Here is a 16,328-nt window from a genome sequence, read left to right on the forward strand (position 1 = left end):
GATAATAACATCTGCATATGAATAAGCAAAGTGAATAACAACAAAATGTTCAAGCAGGACTCGAGCTACCAAAACTTGGAATATTCTCCGATCCCCCTCTATTGCTCTTAATGACCTCATTAAGAAACACCAGAATACCAGTACAATACCACTCAGTGTTGCCTGAAGTGTCCATTTTGTTTTGGTTACCATGGTTACCATGGTAGACCCTATATGCACTTTGAAAGAAAGATGATACCTGTACAAATAAGTTCAGATTTCTAAAAATTTCAAGCTTGCTTCAAGTTTCAATTTCTTTTTGAATAATTAAAAAAGAAAACACATTGCTTTGGTGGCGAATTAAACAATTTAAGACATGAGGATAAATTTACTCTTAAGTAAGGTTTTGATTACTCTGCGAGCCAAAAGGCGAATGAAAAAGGCAGTGCAAATAAAGATTTCGACACAAAACTAATTAAGAAGACATTACATCTCTTGAGGCCATGGTTACACTGAAAGTTGAACATCAACCTGGTCGAAACGATGTGATTATCTGATGATCCAGCCACTGGAACAAATCATTATTGCAAGGTGGTGGATGGGAGGAGAGGGGGTACTTTCCATCAAATGATTTAACTGAGACGGATGTTGTTTTGCTGGCCATATTTTATCCTTTCCTTTCATTATTTCATTGTCATACCTGTACTCTGTCTTGAAGTGGTTTAATTCCTCACCTTTGAATTAATTAATTGAATTAATTAATTGAATTATGCAGTTGTGTTTAGTCTGCTACATGTGTGTAAAGTTTTAATACCATCATTGCAAGCTTCAACCTGAGTTCATTCTATCAGGGCAAATAGGAAAGTTTAAAAAAAAAAACGTTTTGATTGTTATGTGCGGAACCATTCATGGTTTTTGGTGCTGATTCATGCAATAAGTCTTCCTTGTTAGCAAGTGCGAGGGTAATCAAAGAAAGTTGAATTAGGGTATAAACACTTCCTATAGTTTCTGTTCTGACTTCCTGTATTATTCCTGGAGGAAACATGCACAGAGTAGATATTAACAGTTTTCACTTTTTTTCCCCTTTAAGACATGATTTTTAGTAAAGTGGTGTGTTGTATGGGGTTGGTTTTCTCGAAAATAGCCTGCAGAATTTGTAGTTGTCAGTTACAGACTATTTGTGTAAAACAACATCATGTGCTTTACATATATGTGGTACAGTGTGGCTACTCTAAGGTAACACATGAAACAAGCACCAATGAATATTTTGGGTGTTTCCTGCTCTGAAGGGTTTAAAAGGTCATGAATATTCATGCAACAGTGATTATTAAGCTAAACGTAGCTAGTCTCTGTCACGTAAATCAAACACATGGTCAGCTTTCAACATTTTGAAGCAGTAAAACGTTGTCACTGCTTATATTCTTTCCTTTATAGCTAGAGTTTATTTTCCCAAAGATTGGAGATTTGGAAAAGAATGTGGTTGCTAAAGATCAAGTTAGCTTGCTTACATTGCATAAATTTGTCAGTGTGCTATATTCCCCAGTTACACCGTTTGCTGTGCTGGTTACCTCGCAGAGGGGAGCATTCCATTGTACTCCTCATTCAAGAAAACGCTCTTGTGTTCTTTTGAATAACTCTCGTTACAAACTATTTTCATCTGGCAATGTTGTCCTCTCTCCTCTCAGATTTTTGGCTTCCTCATCGTGGCCTGTCTCATCTGTACCATCGCCTGCCTCATCTGGGAAATCAACTATGGCAACAACTTCCAGGGGTATCTGCCCTGGACCATACCCAGCCCTGTCGTCATCGCGCTCTTAATATTTTTCTCTTACGTCATTATACTCAACACGGTCGTGCCTATCTCCCTCTACGTCACGTAAGAAAGATTTCTTCTCCGTTTTGTGCACTTGAAATACTCTTGTCCCCCTTTTAAATAGTAGCTGTTTGCATTCTTGTTATCATTTATAGTATTACAGTATGATTCTTTAGTAACATTTCAAAATAATGAATGATTAGTTTTTGCAATGTCCAAAATATCCCGCTGTTTTAAGACTGATTTTAAGAGATTATAAGTGAGTCAATGGTGAATAGTTAAAGATTGAACTGCTTGTTTCAAAGGATTGCTTGAAAAGAAAGCTTTATGATCGTCAATTGATTTAAGTGGGATGTGATGGTTAATCGATAAACGATATGATTGCTTTATTGAAACGGAAGGAAATTTTAAGGACGAGTAGTTTCAATGAAGTCTGATGTTTAATTGTTAAAATTCTGCTTATCTGAGCAATAAATTACTTCAGAGGAAAAGTTTAGATCAGCAATTTACTTTCGAAGTGTTTTAATGGCTAGATCTGTGTCAATGATTACTTATTAAAGATAGCAATTAAGGAGGGAGAAAGATTTATCCACGAGCAACTCGCAGTATGTTTTGATGATTAATTCCTTTATATAAGATTGCTTTTCTAGAGAGAAAAAATTGCTGCAGTAGAAAAATTAGATCAGCATATTTAAGAATTTGTTTAATGGTTATGTGATCAAAGCACAATTTCTTTTTTAAAAAAAAGAAGAAGAAAAGGATAGCATGTGATGAAAGAGTATTACTCAGGAGCGGTTTTTCTTTTTCAACCCTTGAGTTTTTGGTCTATTTCAGAGTGGAGGTGATCAGATCATTTCAAAGCTTTTGGATCAACTGGGATTCGAAGATGTATTACGAGGAGAACAACACAGCAGCCAAAGCAAGATCCACCTCACTCAGCGAAGAACTGGGCCAAATCCAATATGTCTTTTCAGATAAAACAGGGACCCTTACACAGGTAGTCAATGTCATCCATCTCTAGCCTCTAGTCAATCTGAAAAGTCATGTTACTTGACACTAACCCTCCCTCCCACTAACCCTCCCTACCTTCCTCCCTCCCACAGGTAGTCAATTTCCCCTATCTCTAGCCTCTAGTCAATCTGAAAAGTCATGTCACTTGACACTAACCCTTCCTCCCACTAAACCTCCCTCCCACTAACCCTCCCTCCCTACCTCCCTCCCTCCCTCCCACAGGTAGTCAATGTCATCAATCTCTAGCCTCTAGTCAATCTGAAAAGTCATGTCATGTCACTGACACTAACCCTCCCTCCCACTAACCCTTCCTCCCAATCACCCTCCCTCCCACTAACCCTACCTACCATTAACCCTCCCTCCCTCCCTCCCTCCCTCCCTCCCTCCCTCCCTCCCTCCCTCCCTCCCTCCCTCCCTCCCTCCCTCCCTCCCTCCCTCCCTCCCTCCCTCCCTCCCTCCCTCCCTCCCTCCCTCCCTCCCTCCCTCCCTCCCTCCCTCCCTCCCTCCCTCCCTCCCTCCCTCCCTCCCTCCCTCCCTCCCTCCCTCCCTCCCTCCCTCCCTCCCTCCCTCCCTCCCTCCCTCCCTCCCTCCCTCCCTCCCTCCCTCCCTCCCTCCCTCCCTCCCTCCCTCCCTCCCTCCCTCCCTCCCTCCCTCCCTCCCTCCCTCCCTCCCTCCCTCCCTCCCCCTCTCCCTCCCTCCCTCCCTCCCTCCCTCCCTCCCTCCCTCCCTCCCTCCCTCCCTCCCTCCCTCCCTCCCTCCCCCTCTCCCTCCCTCCCTCCCTCCCTCCCTCCCTCCCTCCCTCCCTCCCTCCCTCCCTCCCTCCCTCCCTCCCTCCCTCCCTCCCTCCCTCCCTCCCTCCCTCCCTCCCTCCCTCCCTCCCTCCCTCCCTCCCTCCCTCCCTCCCTCCCTCCCTCCCTCCCTCCCTCCCTCCCTCCCTCCCTCCCTCCCTCCCTCCCTCCCTCCCTCCCTCCCTCCCTCCCTCCCTCCCTCCCTCCCTCCCTCCCTCCCTCCCTCCCTCCCTCCCTCCCTCCCTCCCTCCCTCCCTCCCTCCCTCCCTCCCTCCCTCCCTCCCTCCCTCCCTCCCTCCCTCCCTCCCTCCCTCCAGCCATTCCTCTCCCCGACCCTTCCTCCCTCCCACTTACCCTCCCTCCCTACCACCTTGAGGTTTGTTGGTAAAGGAGTTGGTTTCATCAACCCCCCTCACACATACCACCGTCTCTCCCTACTAGTTACAGTATGTACCTGATATGCATTAGTGTAACTATCTAGCCTCATTTTAAGATTGTTTGCATTTTCAATTCTTTAGTTGCACTTCCTAAGATTTTTGTAACTTTGCAACTTTTTTTTTTGCAGGGAAGCATTTTCTTAGTACACAGTGTTTTTCATTTTTGCTTTTACCTGCAGAATAAAATGGCTTTCAGCAAAGCATCCATTGCCGGCAGGAAATTTGGAGAGTTGAAGGATGAGCATGGAGATATAATTGAAAGGAATGATGTAAGCTTATAATTCAGCATCTGTGTTTGCGTACAATAGGTCATTGTCTTCTCTGTTCATTCCTCCGTTCACAGCATTACAATAGTACATTGGGGGGGGGGGGCTTGTGAGTGTAAGCTCTGTTCCCTGTCAGAAAATCAACGTCCACTGTAGTTCAATCAATGTTATATCCTTTTGTCACCCTCCCAAGTTACGTGGAAGTTTTTTGCCCGAAAGTGAGACGTCCAATAATTAGATTTGTCTCTCTGTATTTCTTCAAAAGAATAGCAATGTTTGAAATGCAATTCTGAGCGTCAAGATTATTTACGATGTATATATCTTACAAAACCACTACCATTGATGGTGACATGCCAATAGGGCATAATTTGGTATGAAGCGCAAGCCTTATAGTTTTGCTACAGTATTAGCTAATATGCATTTCCATTTTTTTTTCATCGATAGGAATTCCCTTGTGTGGACTTTTCAGAGAATAGATGGTACGAGGAGAAGTTTAAATTCTACGACCCCGAACTGCTGCAGGCGGTGAAAGGAGGCGATCTGCAGACGTGGCTGTTTTTCCGTGTCCTCTGTCTGTGTCACACGGTCATGTGTGAGACCAATGATGATGGTAACAATATTTTCACTTTCTTTCTTTCCTTCTAATTTTCCTCTTTTTTTGAGAGAGAGGGGGGGGGGGGGCAGGCGCGTAGCGAGGAATTTGCCAAGGGAGGAGCGAAACTGTAGGCAAACTTTTAGAGCCGTAGATATGGCATTGCAAACTATCAAAGCGTAGCGCCACCATGGGTTGGCGCGAAGTGTACAAGAAAATTTGGCTGAAAATGCCTCCCAGATCGCTGGAAATGGCACTTCCCAGGCCTTAACATCTTAACATTTTCTTTTTGAAATTACTAGCGATATCATAAAAACATACAAAAAAAAATATGCTCAAGGGGGGCAGCTGCCCCCTTTGCCCCCCCTTGGCTACGCACCATGGGTTGGGTTGGGGGGCGTGGTATTTACTGTTGCGTTTGGCGCAAGTAAGAAAAGGTTTTCAGGCACTGCAGATATTGAATATGAACCTGTGCAAGATTGCATGAAACAGTCTGTCATCCGACAATCTTCATACACAGATTATTAGGGAATTTAATCATAAAAGAGGATCAACATTTTCTTAGTGTTTTGAGTCTAACTTTTGCAACTGGTTTGATTGTTTAAGCAAATCCTTTGGTTTGTAATTGTTCTGTCTCGGTAAATTTTTCCAAGATAATGTATTGGGTCGTCGGGAGCTATTCCATTGATTTTGTAATACAGATAAAGTACTTTCATACGGTAGTAGCAACAGCCACTGCCTCACATTTTTGTGTGGAAAGATGTGTGTGATGTCCACTGATATGTTGGGAAAGGACCCTAGTAAATGAGAAGCAGAGTCAATGCCACTCTGGTTTGATGTTGTTATACTAGTAGGATTTTCTTCATAATACTAATAATAATAATAAATGCAAATTTATATAGCGCCAATATCCAGAGGAAAACCAATGCTCAGTGGCGCTAGTGCTCAGGGAAGGCAGTCAAAAATAGATAAGTTTTGAGTCTGTTTTTGAAAATTTTAACATTGGATGTCGACTTGATGTGCAGTGGAAGTGAGTTCCAAAGAGTAGGAGCGGCATTAAAAAACGATCTTTGACCAAATGACTTGAGCTTCCACTTTGGTACATGGAGCAGTAGCATGTCAACATTTTTGTCACTCCCCCAATTTTGTCCTTTATAGTTCACATGAGAGTGGGTTCTGAGCTTTTCTTTGTGCTTAGAACAATAACTCTCTCACAATTTACACTTTTACTCCATTTTGAAATATATATCAGATGTTTTGATTTAATTGAACAATATTAACTTGATATTGATTCAACTTTTGAATTTTGAGGGTGTGGGCCGAACCAGTACAAGAAACAAAGATGTAATAAATATAATAAATTGATTTCAAATTTGAAAAGAACATTTGTGGCTAGGATGGGTTTCAAAACAGTGCAAGGTTTTACTTTTAGCTTGCTGAACTTTAAAACCATTCAGATAAAATCATTTTCATCCACCAACATTATCTTCCTCTCTGTCTCATGTCCAGGGAGCATCGAGTATCAAGCACAATCCCCCGATGAGGCTGCACTCGTCTCCGCAGCTAGAAACTTTGGATTTGTCTTTAAGGTAAGCATCAACAAATTTCAATTTTCATACAGTGAGGAAAATGTCAGCAAGCCACCTATGTTGCATATATAAGCATGGAACTTATTTATGTCGACATTTATCGAAGGGAATGACTTTTAATTGTTTCATCCAGTAATGTTGTAACTGATACACCACAGAGATAAAAGCACATTGCAGCATGATATGAGTTTTGTTTATTTTTATTTTTCTATTATTGTATATTGCAATATATGTATGACAAAGTCTGATGCTTAAGAAAGATGTACTGCAGTAGCTTGTGTGTTAAAATCCTGCGCATTGGTCCAAACACTTGTTTGGTTGTTAAGGTACAAAATGTTATCATTGATTTTATTCATTTTACATGGAAGAGTGTGTGTGTGTGTATATTGTGTATATATTGTGTGTGTGTATATAGTTCAATGATAAGTGATGATGACATGCAAGGGATTCACCAACAACTGTTTCTGTTTCCATTAAATTCAATGAATTATACAACCTTGACAAATATTTAAACTGTGTGACAGAATGTTATTGTTAGTTCTAGGTAAGGTGTGATCTGTTAGCCTTGATCAAACAATAGAGTGAGAGAGAGAGGTGGAGAGAGAAAGGAAACTGATAATGTACTGCAATATGCTGTGTTTTAATATAAACAATAATGATTTCTAACTGTGGAGAATATTACATCAGTGCAAAACACAGACACAGTCTGAGTTTGCTGGAATGTATTCAACTAAATGGCATGTAAACAAACTTTAAGCAAAACTTAAAAATTATTTTACTGTTTTTTTTTTGGGGGGGGGGTGGGTGGTATGTGGAGGAAAGGCAGAGAAATGAAAGGAATTATGTAAAAAAAAAAAAAGTACATGTTGACCTAGTTTAGGCCAAATTTTATTGACATTATTTTGACATTTTGGTAATATCTGAAGGACTGGTACAGACATGAAGTAAATTATTTGGTAAAATTTCGCTCACACATACTGTAAAGATCTTTGAAGATGACTCGAATCACATGACAGTCATACCAGTGTATTTTTTGGGGGAATCAATTGAGGGGAACGGGTTTCTAAAAGGATAACTTTAGGCAGAATTATTGTCTTGATATGTTAGAGTCTAAAAAATATGACTTGAATGCTGGTAATATTTCTATAGCTAGTTGGGTTTTCAAGAATAATTCACCTTTAACCAGTGCTAAAGCCCTGGAATGCTCCTTTAAGGCTAAAATTGATGCTGACATCAGCTTTACAGTGCTGGCCTTATTGTTAGCAAATAATCCATTGGTTGATAAATTCTAATAACCCAACCATACCATTGTTCTTTTAACTTCACATAAACAACATTCAACACCAATTTGCCCTTGAGAAATTTGTAACGCATTGTAAACATATCCTTTGAGGTCATAAAGTTCTAATGTTTTCCCTCGTTGAGTTTTGTGTTGCATCTGAGGAAGTAACCTAATCTGCATATTAGATTGTATAGAACAGTCACTTTAATTGATTAACCTCTGCTGTTTAAAGGGGGACACTTCTCCAAAATTAAAAGGTGTTATAGAATTACAACCTGAACTGACAGCAGTGTGTTTTGACGTTCTACGACATATCAAAATTGATGTTGTGCTTTAATGTCTTCCTTTGACAACCCTGTCTTCGGTAGGGTCGAACGCCGACAACAATTTCGTTGGAAGTGGACGGCATCGAAGACCAATACGATCTACTTCACATTCTTGACTTTAACAACGTGAGAAAACGCATGTCCGTCGTTGTGCAGCAGGGGTCAAAGATCAAACTGTTTTGCAAGGGAGCCGATAACGTCATCTTTGAGAGACTGAGTAAAGATTGCGACACTCTGAAGGAGCAAACCACGCAGCATCTTCACGTAAGTTTGTCTTTAAGCCTACCATCCATTCTTCTGTTACATCATAATAAAGGAAAGTTACTTGAAAACTGAGGACAAGCTTGCTAAACTTTCCCAAGGGAACAAAAAATGAGTAATAAAATGTGATTTTTATTTTGTGCCAACCATGTGTTTGCATGTTACAGCCTCCCTTTAATAACCTTATAATTAAGTATAATTTATCAGTTCATCAATATTGGTAAGACTCATTATGTTAGTAATCAAATAATACAATTACTATGCACAGAATAAACTAGCGAAAAAAGATTAGGCACTAGAATTATTACTCCTTTTTTTACTAAAACACAGCACAGTAGTTTCCTAGTTTACAAAGCTGAGAAGAAGATGAATAATTGCTTTCTTAACATATCCTGCTTTTTTTTCCTTTTCCTTTTTTCAAATTGCCCCATTTCCGAAATTCTCACGATTTGCATAGCATTATTATATTGCATGATTTTGATTTATTCAACTGGGACTGTTTGTTATACTGTGAGACGGAATGCAACCGCATCAAGTAGAAGAGCTTGAGAAATTCAAGCCCCCTTTGGGTCTGTTCAGTGTTTGATGATCTGACATAGAAGTTTGAAAAATGAAAGTTGGAGTGTCATATTACAGACTTCTCTTGTGGTTAAGCGGGTTCAAGTACTTTCTCTCATTTCTGCTGGCAGGATTTTGCTGGCGAGGGACTTCGTACGTTGTGCCTGGCGATGAAGGAAATCGACCAAGATTTCTACAATCAATGGAGGAAGAAATTTCATACCGCCTCGTAAGCACTTGCTTCAATCATTTGTAATCATTGAAAGTGATATATGTATTGCATGTTATGGACAGGATAGAAGAATTGGGGTAAAGGTTAGATTGTTGCATCTGTCATTGATGTAGACGGTTAGATATGTGAAGGAGCTTGAGTGATTTTTATCTTTCTAGATGTTAAAGTTGGACTGTAATGCCCTGAAATATGCTAGAAAGACCCCCACAATTGTTCAGATGTGGTCAGACTAAAACCTCTTACGTCAGTGCCTCTTTTAGAGGCATCATTGCATCATCGGGACAGATAATAGGTCTCAAATAAAATGTTGCTGGCAAATATGATAGAAAGTTAAAGAATGGTCTCCCATGCATTACACTTCAAAAAAAATTTTTTACTTTTCCTTTTAAAGCAGTTTACCTTATTGAGACACGTCGTCGTCAAATCTTAACACATCCTAAAGTTTAGGGATACCTTGAAATGATTAGACCCCCAAAGAACATAGTTTTGAAAAGCTTACGGTAACTTTATATCACAATGGTTGACACCAATAATAAATCATTTAAAATTGAGCGTCCTCAAAATCCACTTGTACCTGCTGTTAATTTTGGGGAGTATGCTTGCAATTCCATTTTATGTAAAATCTGTGGTTAGTCATTGATGGTAAAAGTTATCTACTTGACTACAGGTGACTAGATCCTAGACAGTCGAAAAGAAACTTTGTTTTCTTTCCATTCATTTCGGTCAAAGGTCCCTGATTAAATGAAAGTTAAACAATTTAGAGTGGCTTTGAAATCTTGGGATTAATTTTTATTGGAACAAAGTAACCCCAACCTTCCTCCCTTATATATCACAAATGATGTAGCAATCAGCGCTCTGTTCTTTGTAATGTTCTTTATCGATTTATTGAATAATTATATTATTATTTATGCAAAGTCAGTGTGTTGTTCAAGAATGTATATGCTTTTGAATAGCCCCCATTGGTTTCTTGGATTCTTAGTCATTTACTGTACCTACATACTGTAGATGGAACAGTATCAGCAAGTTGGAGTTGAAAAAAGGCAAATAAAACATCTTTCCCAGCATTAAACCTTTTCGTGCATTTAGTCTATGCATCGTAGAGACTTATAGAAGACTGAATACACCTCCATTTCCCCCCAAAACCACTCAACCAACAGCATAAACTAGGAAATCTGAGAAATGTGAAGTGTATGCCACAAGCCATTCAGCACTCCCGACATACGTGAATTGGTTGTGCTTTGTAAAATCTTCAGTTTCAAACTGCTGTCAAGACAGTTTCATCGTTTTCATTATTTTTATCAATAATAAATAATACACTAAGTCAAGATTTCTCTAAAGCTTCTTTTATCATATTTACATTGTCTTTTAGGATATCGGTGGAAAATAGGGAAGAAAAGATGGACGAGGTCTACGAAGAAATTGAGACAGAAATGACCTTGATTGGAGCCACGGCCATTGAAGACAAATTACAAGATGGTGTGCCAATGACCATTGAAAATCTTCATAAGGTAAACTTTTACACAAATCTCCTTTCCCTACCTTTACCCTATCCTCCCCCCCCTCCCACCCCTCTCTGCCCAAAGGTAAAGTGATTATGTGATTAGTGATTATGGGTGCATTTTGGAATACCGGCTGTAGGAGGCAACTCCTGACCGTATTTTGGAGGTGGCCTTCATCAGGATGAAAGCAGAGTTTTGGTCAAAAATTTCTGGAAATATTTACAAGCATTGTTTGCTGACTACAACTCAAAATGAGATTGCAATTGATCAATCTGAGAAATACTTTTTAATTAAGGGGAGGTCATTTAACGATCAATTAATCTGTTGAATTTCAAATTTGTATGAAGCACTCGCAAAACGGAAAATCATAAGAATTTTATAAGTTTTCTTCTATATTTGAAATGTAACTTGACCAGTTTTAGTTGATGAAATTGACTTAATTCCTCTCTTACCTGTCTCCACGTTACATATGCACTCAAATCTACCTAGCCTACAAAGATGAAATACATTGTGAAGGGATTTAAGTGAAATAAAAATAGCAAAAGTCAACACCAAAACTCTGCTTAATTACTATCCAATGGCATTTTCATCTGCTTGTCTAATTCCAATGACTGAATAAGGGGTTAATCAACGGTCTAGCGTGCGTTACTCACAGGATTAATGCACGATCGGGGGATAATGCATCCAGCGATAGCATTAACACCCGGAGTGCATTAATCATGTGAGTAACGCACGCTAGACCGTTGATTAACCCTGTTCATTCATACACTACCATTTGTGTGGGGGAAAAATCATAAAACAAAACATTTTTGGTTACATATAACCAAAGATTTATTAAAGTGATGCCCCGTAATTTTACCGTGCGTTACTCACAGGATTAACCACGGTCAGCTGACCTGAATGGACCAATAGGATTTACGAATCTTTACTAAGTATGAATGAATGTTTCATAATTGCAACTGAAAGGTCTTTCTTAATCCTTTTGTTGAGTGTTTTCTCAAACGTGCATTTTGATCTGTTTCTTTGTGGTGCTTCTGCCTCGGTTCTCTTATGGCACCTGTAACAATGTATATGTCATTGACAATAGTTGTATTCCCTGAAAACAGATGATTCACTCTATATATATATATATATATATATATATATATGTTCATTGATAGAGAAGTCTTCCTTCATTTATGTGACACAAACTCTGCCCTATACATACAGGCTAATATCAAGCTGTGGGTCTTGACTGGTGATAAGCAGGAGACCGCCATTAACATCGGCTACTCCTGCAACCTCTTGAACGAGGAGATGAAGGAGATGTTCATCGTGGACCAAACAGACGAAGAAGGCGCCAAGGCAGCGATCAGAAATGCCTTGAACAAGATTCGTGACGTCATCGGCATGGCTCAGAAAGAGGATGAGGAGCTGTTGGACGATAACGTCTCCATCAAGAGCACACAGATGGACGATCTCGGAGACACGGCCAACTTTGCAATGGTCCTTTCTGGAGCTGCTTTGGTAAGTCTGATGGCCATACTGGTCCAAATGAGATAGCTTGAGTCACCTACAATGGCAGCACAGATGGTGGCATACTTTGCAAAACCCCCTAGCCTCACCCCATTCCATCTCCCTCCCTCCCACCCCTCCACCATCCCTGTGTCCTCCAGATATCTTGCCCTCCCTGACCCTGTGCTTACCTGACCTTCCTTTCCTCTACCCTCTTCTACCTTCCCCCATTCCTCTCCAACCATTCCTCCTCCTTTGCCATCCCCTCCCTCCCTTCCTTCCCTCCCCACCCACCACACTTCCCCCTAAAGGAAACCCCCTCGTAAAGCTTTCATAAGTATGTGACCCCTTGCCATGACGTCCATCTTTCATGGAATAAGACACGGTTTGTGTGAATAGTTCTCCTGGCTTTGGTTTTATATCTCAAAGTAAAACGAGTACCGGTTGGTATCATCGGCACAATTTCAAGAGAAACGTGTTTCACTAACAGTCTTACTAATGGCCGTGTGTCATACCAAGATAAGAAGTATTTTTGGTTTTATCCATTCCATCTGATGTCAAGATTGTGTTAATTAATCCTGTTCTATTTTTTTTTTCAAAATAAGTCTATCAATTTATCATGTACGTTGTTTCAAGGTTTATTTGGTATCATTTTTAACCTTTCGTTTAAGGCTCACATCTTAGAATCCGAGGCTTCGGATGAATTTGTCGAGGCTGCCTGCTACTGCAAGACGGTCATCTGCTGCAGGGTGACCCCGCTCCAAAAGGCCCAGGTCGTCAACCTGGTCAAGAACAGTCGCTCTGCAGTGACCCTGGCCATCGGGGATGGGGCCAACGATGTCAGCATGATCAAAGGTCAGTTATAAAATCGTCTCATTTGGTCATAAGTAGGATAAATGGTGCTTAATTGTGAAGTGTGGAGGGTAGCAGGCAGGCTGGGGTGGGATGGGTGGGGTAGTTGAGGTAGGAGAGCAGATGAATGCAAATCTGGGGGAGAGGTAAGGGGTGGATATAGCAGGGTAAAACATCAACAAACAGTTGAGTTTAAGAGTCACTATGTAGTGTTTATTTTAGAATAGGAATGAAATAACTCCAGAGTGTCTTCATGTTACTTTTTTTGAATCCATTTTACTGGGCATTCTCTCATTTTCATAATTTACATGAGGGTAAGAGGAAGACATGGGGTGTTGAGGTAGGAGAGCAAATGAATGCAAATCTGAGGGAGAGGTAATGGGTCGATATACAGTGATGTAAGTCTTCCGTATTCTTACGGAAATCCGGTTTTTTTTTAATTCCAATAAAGTTCCACAAAATTGTTCGAATATCAAAGACACAAAGCGGCAAAAATGCCTGGCCCGTTGCAGCAAGCTAACTTCAATTTTCACTCATCGATCAATCAAAATACCATTTCCTGTTTCGCATCATCGCATTGCACTGTACAACATTGTGCCATGTGAATATCGTTGCGTACTTGCGAACTTCAAATCGCCATAGCTCATTTCTGTCGTTGAAAAACCTTGCCTAATTCATGTTGATTGGACTGCTAATTAATATCTTCGTAACTGCTGGTGCTCGACATTAGTTTCGGAATTAACGCTTGTGATATTTGTGAGCGGCGGAAATCTACGGGATACGCATGTGAAAGTCGATATTTGTGATCGCATTCGAATGTGAGACTGTTTTTTATTCCGTAGTTCGCTGCGACGTATTCGTAACTATGAGCTAGCCTAACATAACGATAGTGTGTAAGTAGTAAGAACTAGGGGTAGGATGTGTTAGCGCTAATACTTCTGAGCTAGCCTAACATAACGATAGTGTGCAAGTAGTCAGAGCTAGGAGTAGGATGTGTTAGGACGGCATTCACCCGGGGTCTCCGAATATTTTTCCGTTTTTTTTTTTTGGGCTGCACTTACATCCCTGGATATAGCATGGTGAACTTCAACAAACACTTGAGTTAAAGAGTCACTATGTAGTGGTTATTTTAGAATAGGAATGAAATAACTGCAGAGCGTATTCATGTTACTTTTTTTGGAATCCATTTTACTGGGCATGCTCTCATTTTCATAATTGACATGAGGGTAAGAGGAAGACATTTTAAGACATTAGTCTGACTAGGTATCTACTCTAACAGCATATTTAACTTTCTTACTTTCTTGCAGCTGCTCACATTGGAATTGGTATCAGTGGACAGGAGGGCCTGCAGGCAGTCTTGGCCAGCGACTATTCCTTCGCTCAGTTCAGATATCCTTTTGCTATAATGATGTTAATTAATCTCTAACTAATCAATTAATCCCTTCGATGGCTAAGATTCAGTCAAGATGGAAAATCTCACATTCCTTCTCCACACGTCATAAATCGTTTGAGTTAACCCAATAAGTTAACTTCAGAGTGTGCTATGCGATGGTGTGGATGCAGTGTTACAGCTGCTGCGTTCACTTTGGAACTTCTCTCCGTGATATCAGTAGATCAGTGTAAACATTGGCCTTAGTGATTACTATAGAGACAAATTAGTGGTCAAGCCGTCCCAAAGAACCTGTGTGATTCGGAATTCTCCAAAAGATGAAAGTGTCAACGTTATGTTGAAATGGTCACACTCTTTGTTTGCAGTGAATAACTGAAAGCTTCAAGTAGAATTCTTGGCGAGATTCTTTCGTTTCTTGTTACGCGATAAATTCATATATTTTTGCATTAAAAGTGCTAACGTGATCAACAACATTGGTATGTTTGATTTTGCTTTTCAGTGATCTGATTTGTGAGAACCTTGGCAAAAGAAACATCCATTCTTTTCAGCATCTGTTAAGCTTCTATTCAACTATAAATATGATTAGTGTTGCGCCGATATCACCAATATCGGTTTTGGCCGATATCCGATATTATCATCCCAATATCGGTCCGATACCGATACGATACCGATATTTTTTAACAGTCAAAATAAACTGGACGCAGTAAATGTGAGCCTTAACATCGTAAAGACTTACAAGTTGCTTACAGTGTTAACGTATGCTTGCAAAATTGCATCTTAATTAGGTTACGAACTGTCGATCACAATGTAAAAGTTATAATTTATTGAGTTTATCAATGTAAACTTATTCTCTTGACCGTATAGAGAAAAAAAAAACTGAAAATCAGTAGAGAAATGACCACGGAAAGTAAGGTGGTACACCTTTTCAAATATTACGAAACTCGAGCAAAACACTTTCGAAAAATTCACGCAAAACTGGCATATCGTACTAAATGCAACTAATGTCATGTAAACAAGGCTCTAGTGCATCCATTTATGAATATACCGTAAGACCACATCTGTTGTTAAGTGGGGGGAAAAGGAAGTATTTTCTAGAATTTCCAAAAATACGGAAAAAATAATATCCTACCATAGTTAAGTGTATAGCAAATAGCCTAACCACCTCGGCGGTTACGGATCTCACGTAACTAAAAAGTTCCCTGGCAAAGTGCCAAAAAATGTTAACTAGCAGGTGTTACACAGGGGATGAGCTCACAGTTGTTTGGGAAGGTACCTGGGAAAATTTGCAGCACATGTACCGTGGTAGTTGGGTATAGGGTTAAGCACTGCAGTTGTAAAAATGTACGCATAGTGCACGCTATTCATTGTTAGGCAGTCTAGAAACAGGGCTTTGCTGAACGTTGTTTGTTTCATAATATCGGAAGTTTTGTAAGTTGCACATTTTAAAGATTGAAAGACAGATTAAATCTCTTTTCATTTTATAACATTACATAGGTACTCTAACTTGTCATTTTAAAATTTATCAGTTTCGTGACAATTTAAATAAAAAAAGTTGTCAGTATTTTGTGTTCGCGGGAAATTGAACAAGGTTTTCCAACACTGCTGAACTGTGCAGTTATACATCATGTTCAAGGTTTTCACGGCCTTCGAGAAAATGAATGGTTAGAACAGTGTATATATGCTGCACTAATGCTGTGTGTAGGCCAAGGTTCACGAAGGTCATTGGTTATATTCGCGCGCCGTAGACATGTTTTTAGAGGTTACGGAGGGTCAGCTTTCCATGGATATTAATCGAAAATGAATCTGAGTTTAACTGACGCTAAAGAAATGGATCGTCTTAGGCAGATTAACAGATCATTGCAAGTATAAAGAAGTAGCACTGCTGTTAAAAAGAAAAGTTCAATATCGGTTTGCTGTTATCGGCAATTAGGCAAAATTTTACCGATACCGATATGCTGC

At 40.0% G+C, this 16,328-nt stretch overlaps 1 protein-coding gene across 4 annotated transcripts in view; it reads left to right on the plus strand.

Annotated features, from left to right (window-relative positions):
• LOC139978207 (phospholipid-transporting ATPase ID-like) overlaps positions 1–16,328 on the plus strand; it is a 55,209-nt gene that overhangs the window by 26,890 nt on the left and 11,991 nt on the right. For all 4 annotated transcript variants that reach the window (XM_071988150.1, XM_071988148.1, XM_071988151.1 and 1 more), the window contains exons 10-20: positions 1,665–1,855; positions 2,627–2,789; positions 4,208–4,297; positions 4,739–4,904; positions 6,396–6,475; positions 8,126–8,347; positions 9,034–9,131; positions 10,504–10,642; positions 11,843–12,139; positions 12,799–12,982; positions 14,287–14,368. In XM_071988150.1, coding sequence (XP_071844251.1) covers positions 1,665–1,855; positions 2,627–2,789; positions 4,208–4,297; positions 4,739–4,904; positions 6,396–6,475; positions 8,126–8,347; positions 9,034–9,131; positions 10,504–10,642; positions 11,843–12,139; positions 12,799–12,982; positions 14,287–14,368 — 1,712 coding nt within the window. The remainder of the gene's footprint in view (positions 1–1,664; positions 1,856–2,626; positions 2,790–4,207; positions 4,298–4,738; positions 4,905–6,395; positions 6,476–8,125; positions 8,348–9,033; positions 9,132–10,503; positions 10,643–11,842; positions 12,140–12,798; positions 12,983–14,286; positions 14,369–16,328) is intronic.

Source organism: Apostichopus japonicus, chromosome 13 (genome assembly GCF_037975245.1).
Source record: "Apostichopus japonicus isolate 1M-3 chromosome 13, ASM3797524v1, whole genome shotgun sequence".
Taxonomy (NCBI): Eukaryota; Metazoa; Echinodermata; class Holothuroidea; order Aspidochirotida; family Stichopodidae; genus Apostichopus; species Apostichopus japonicus.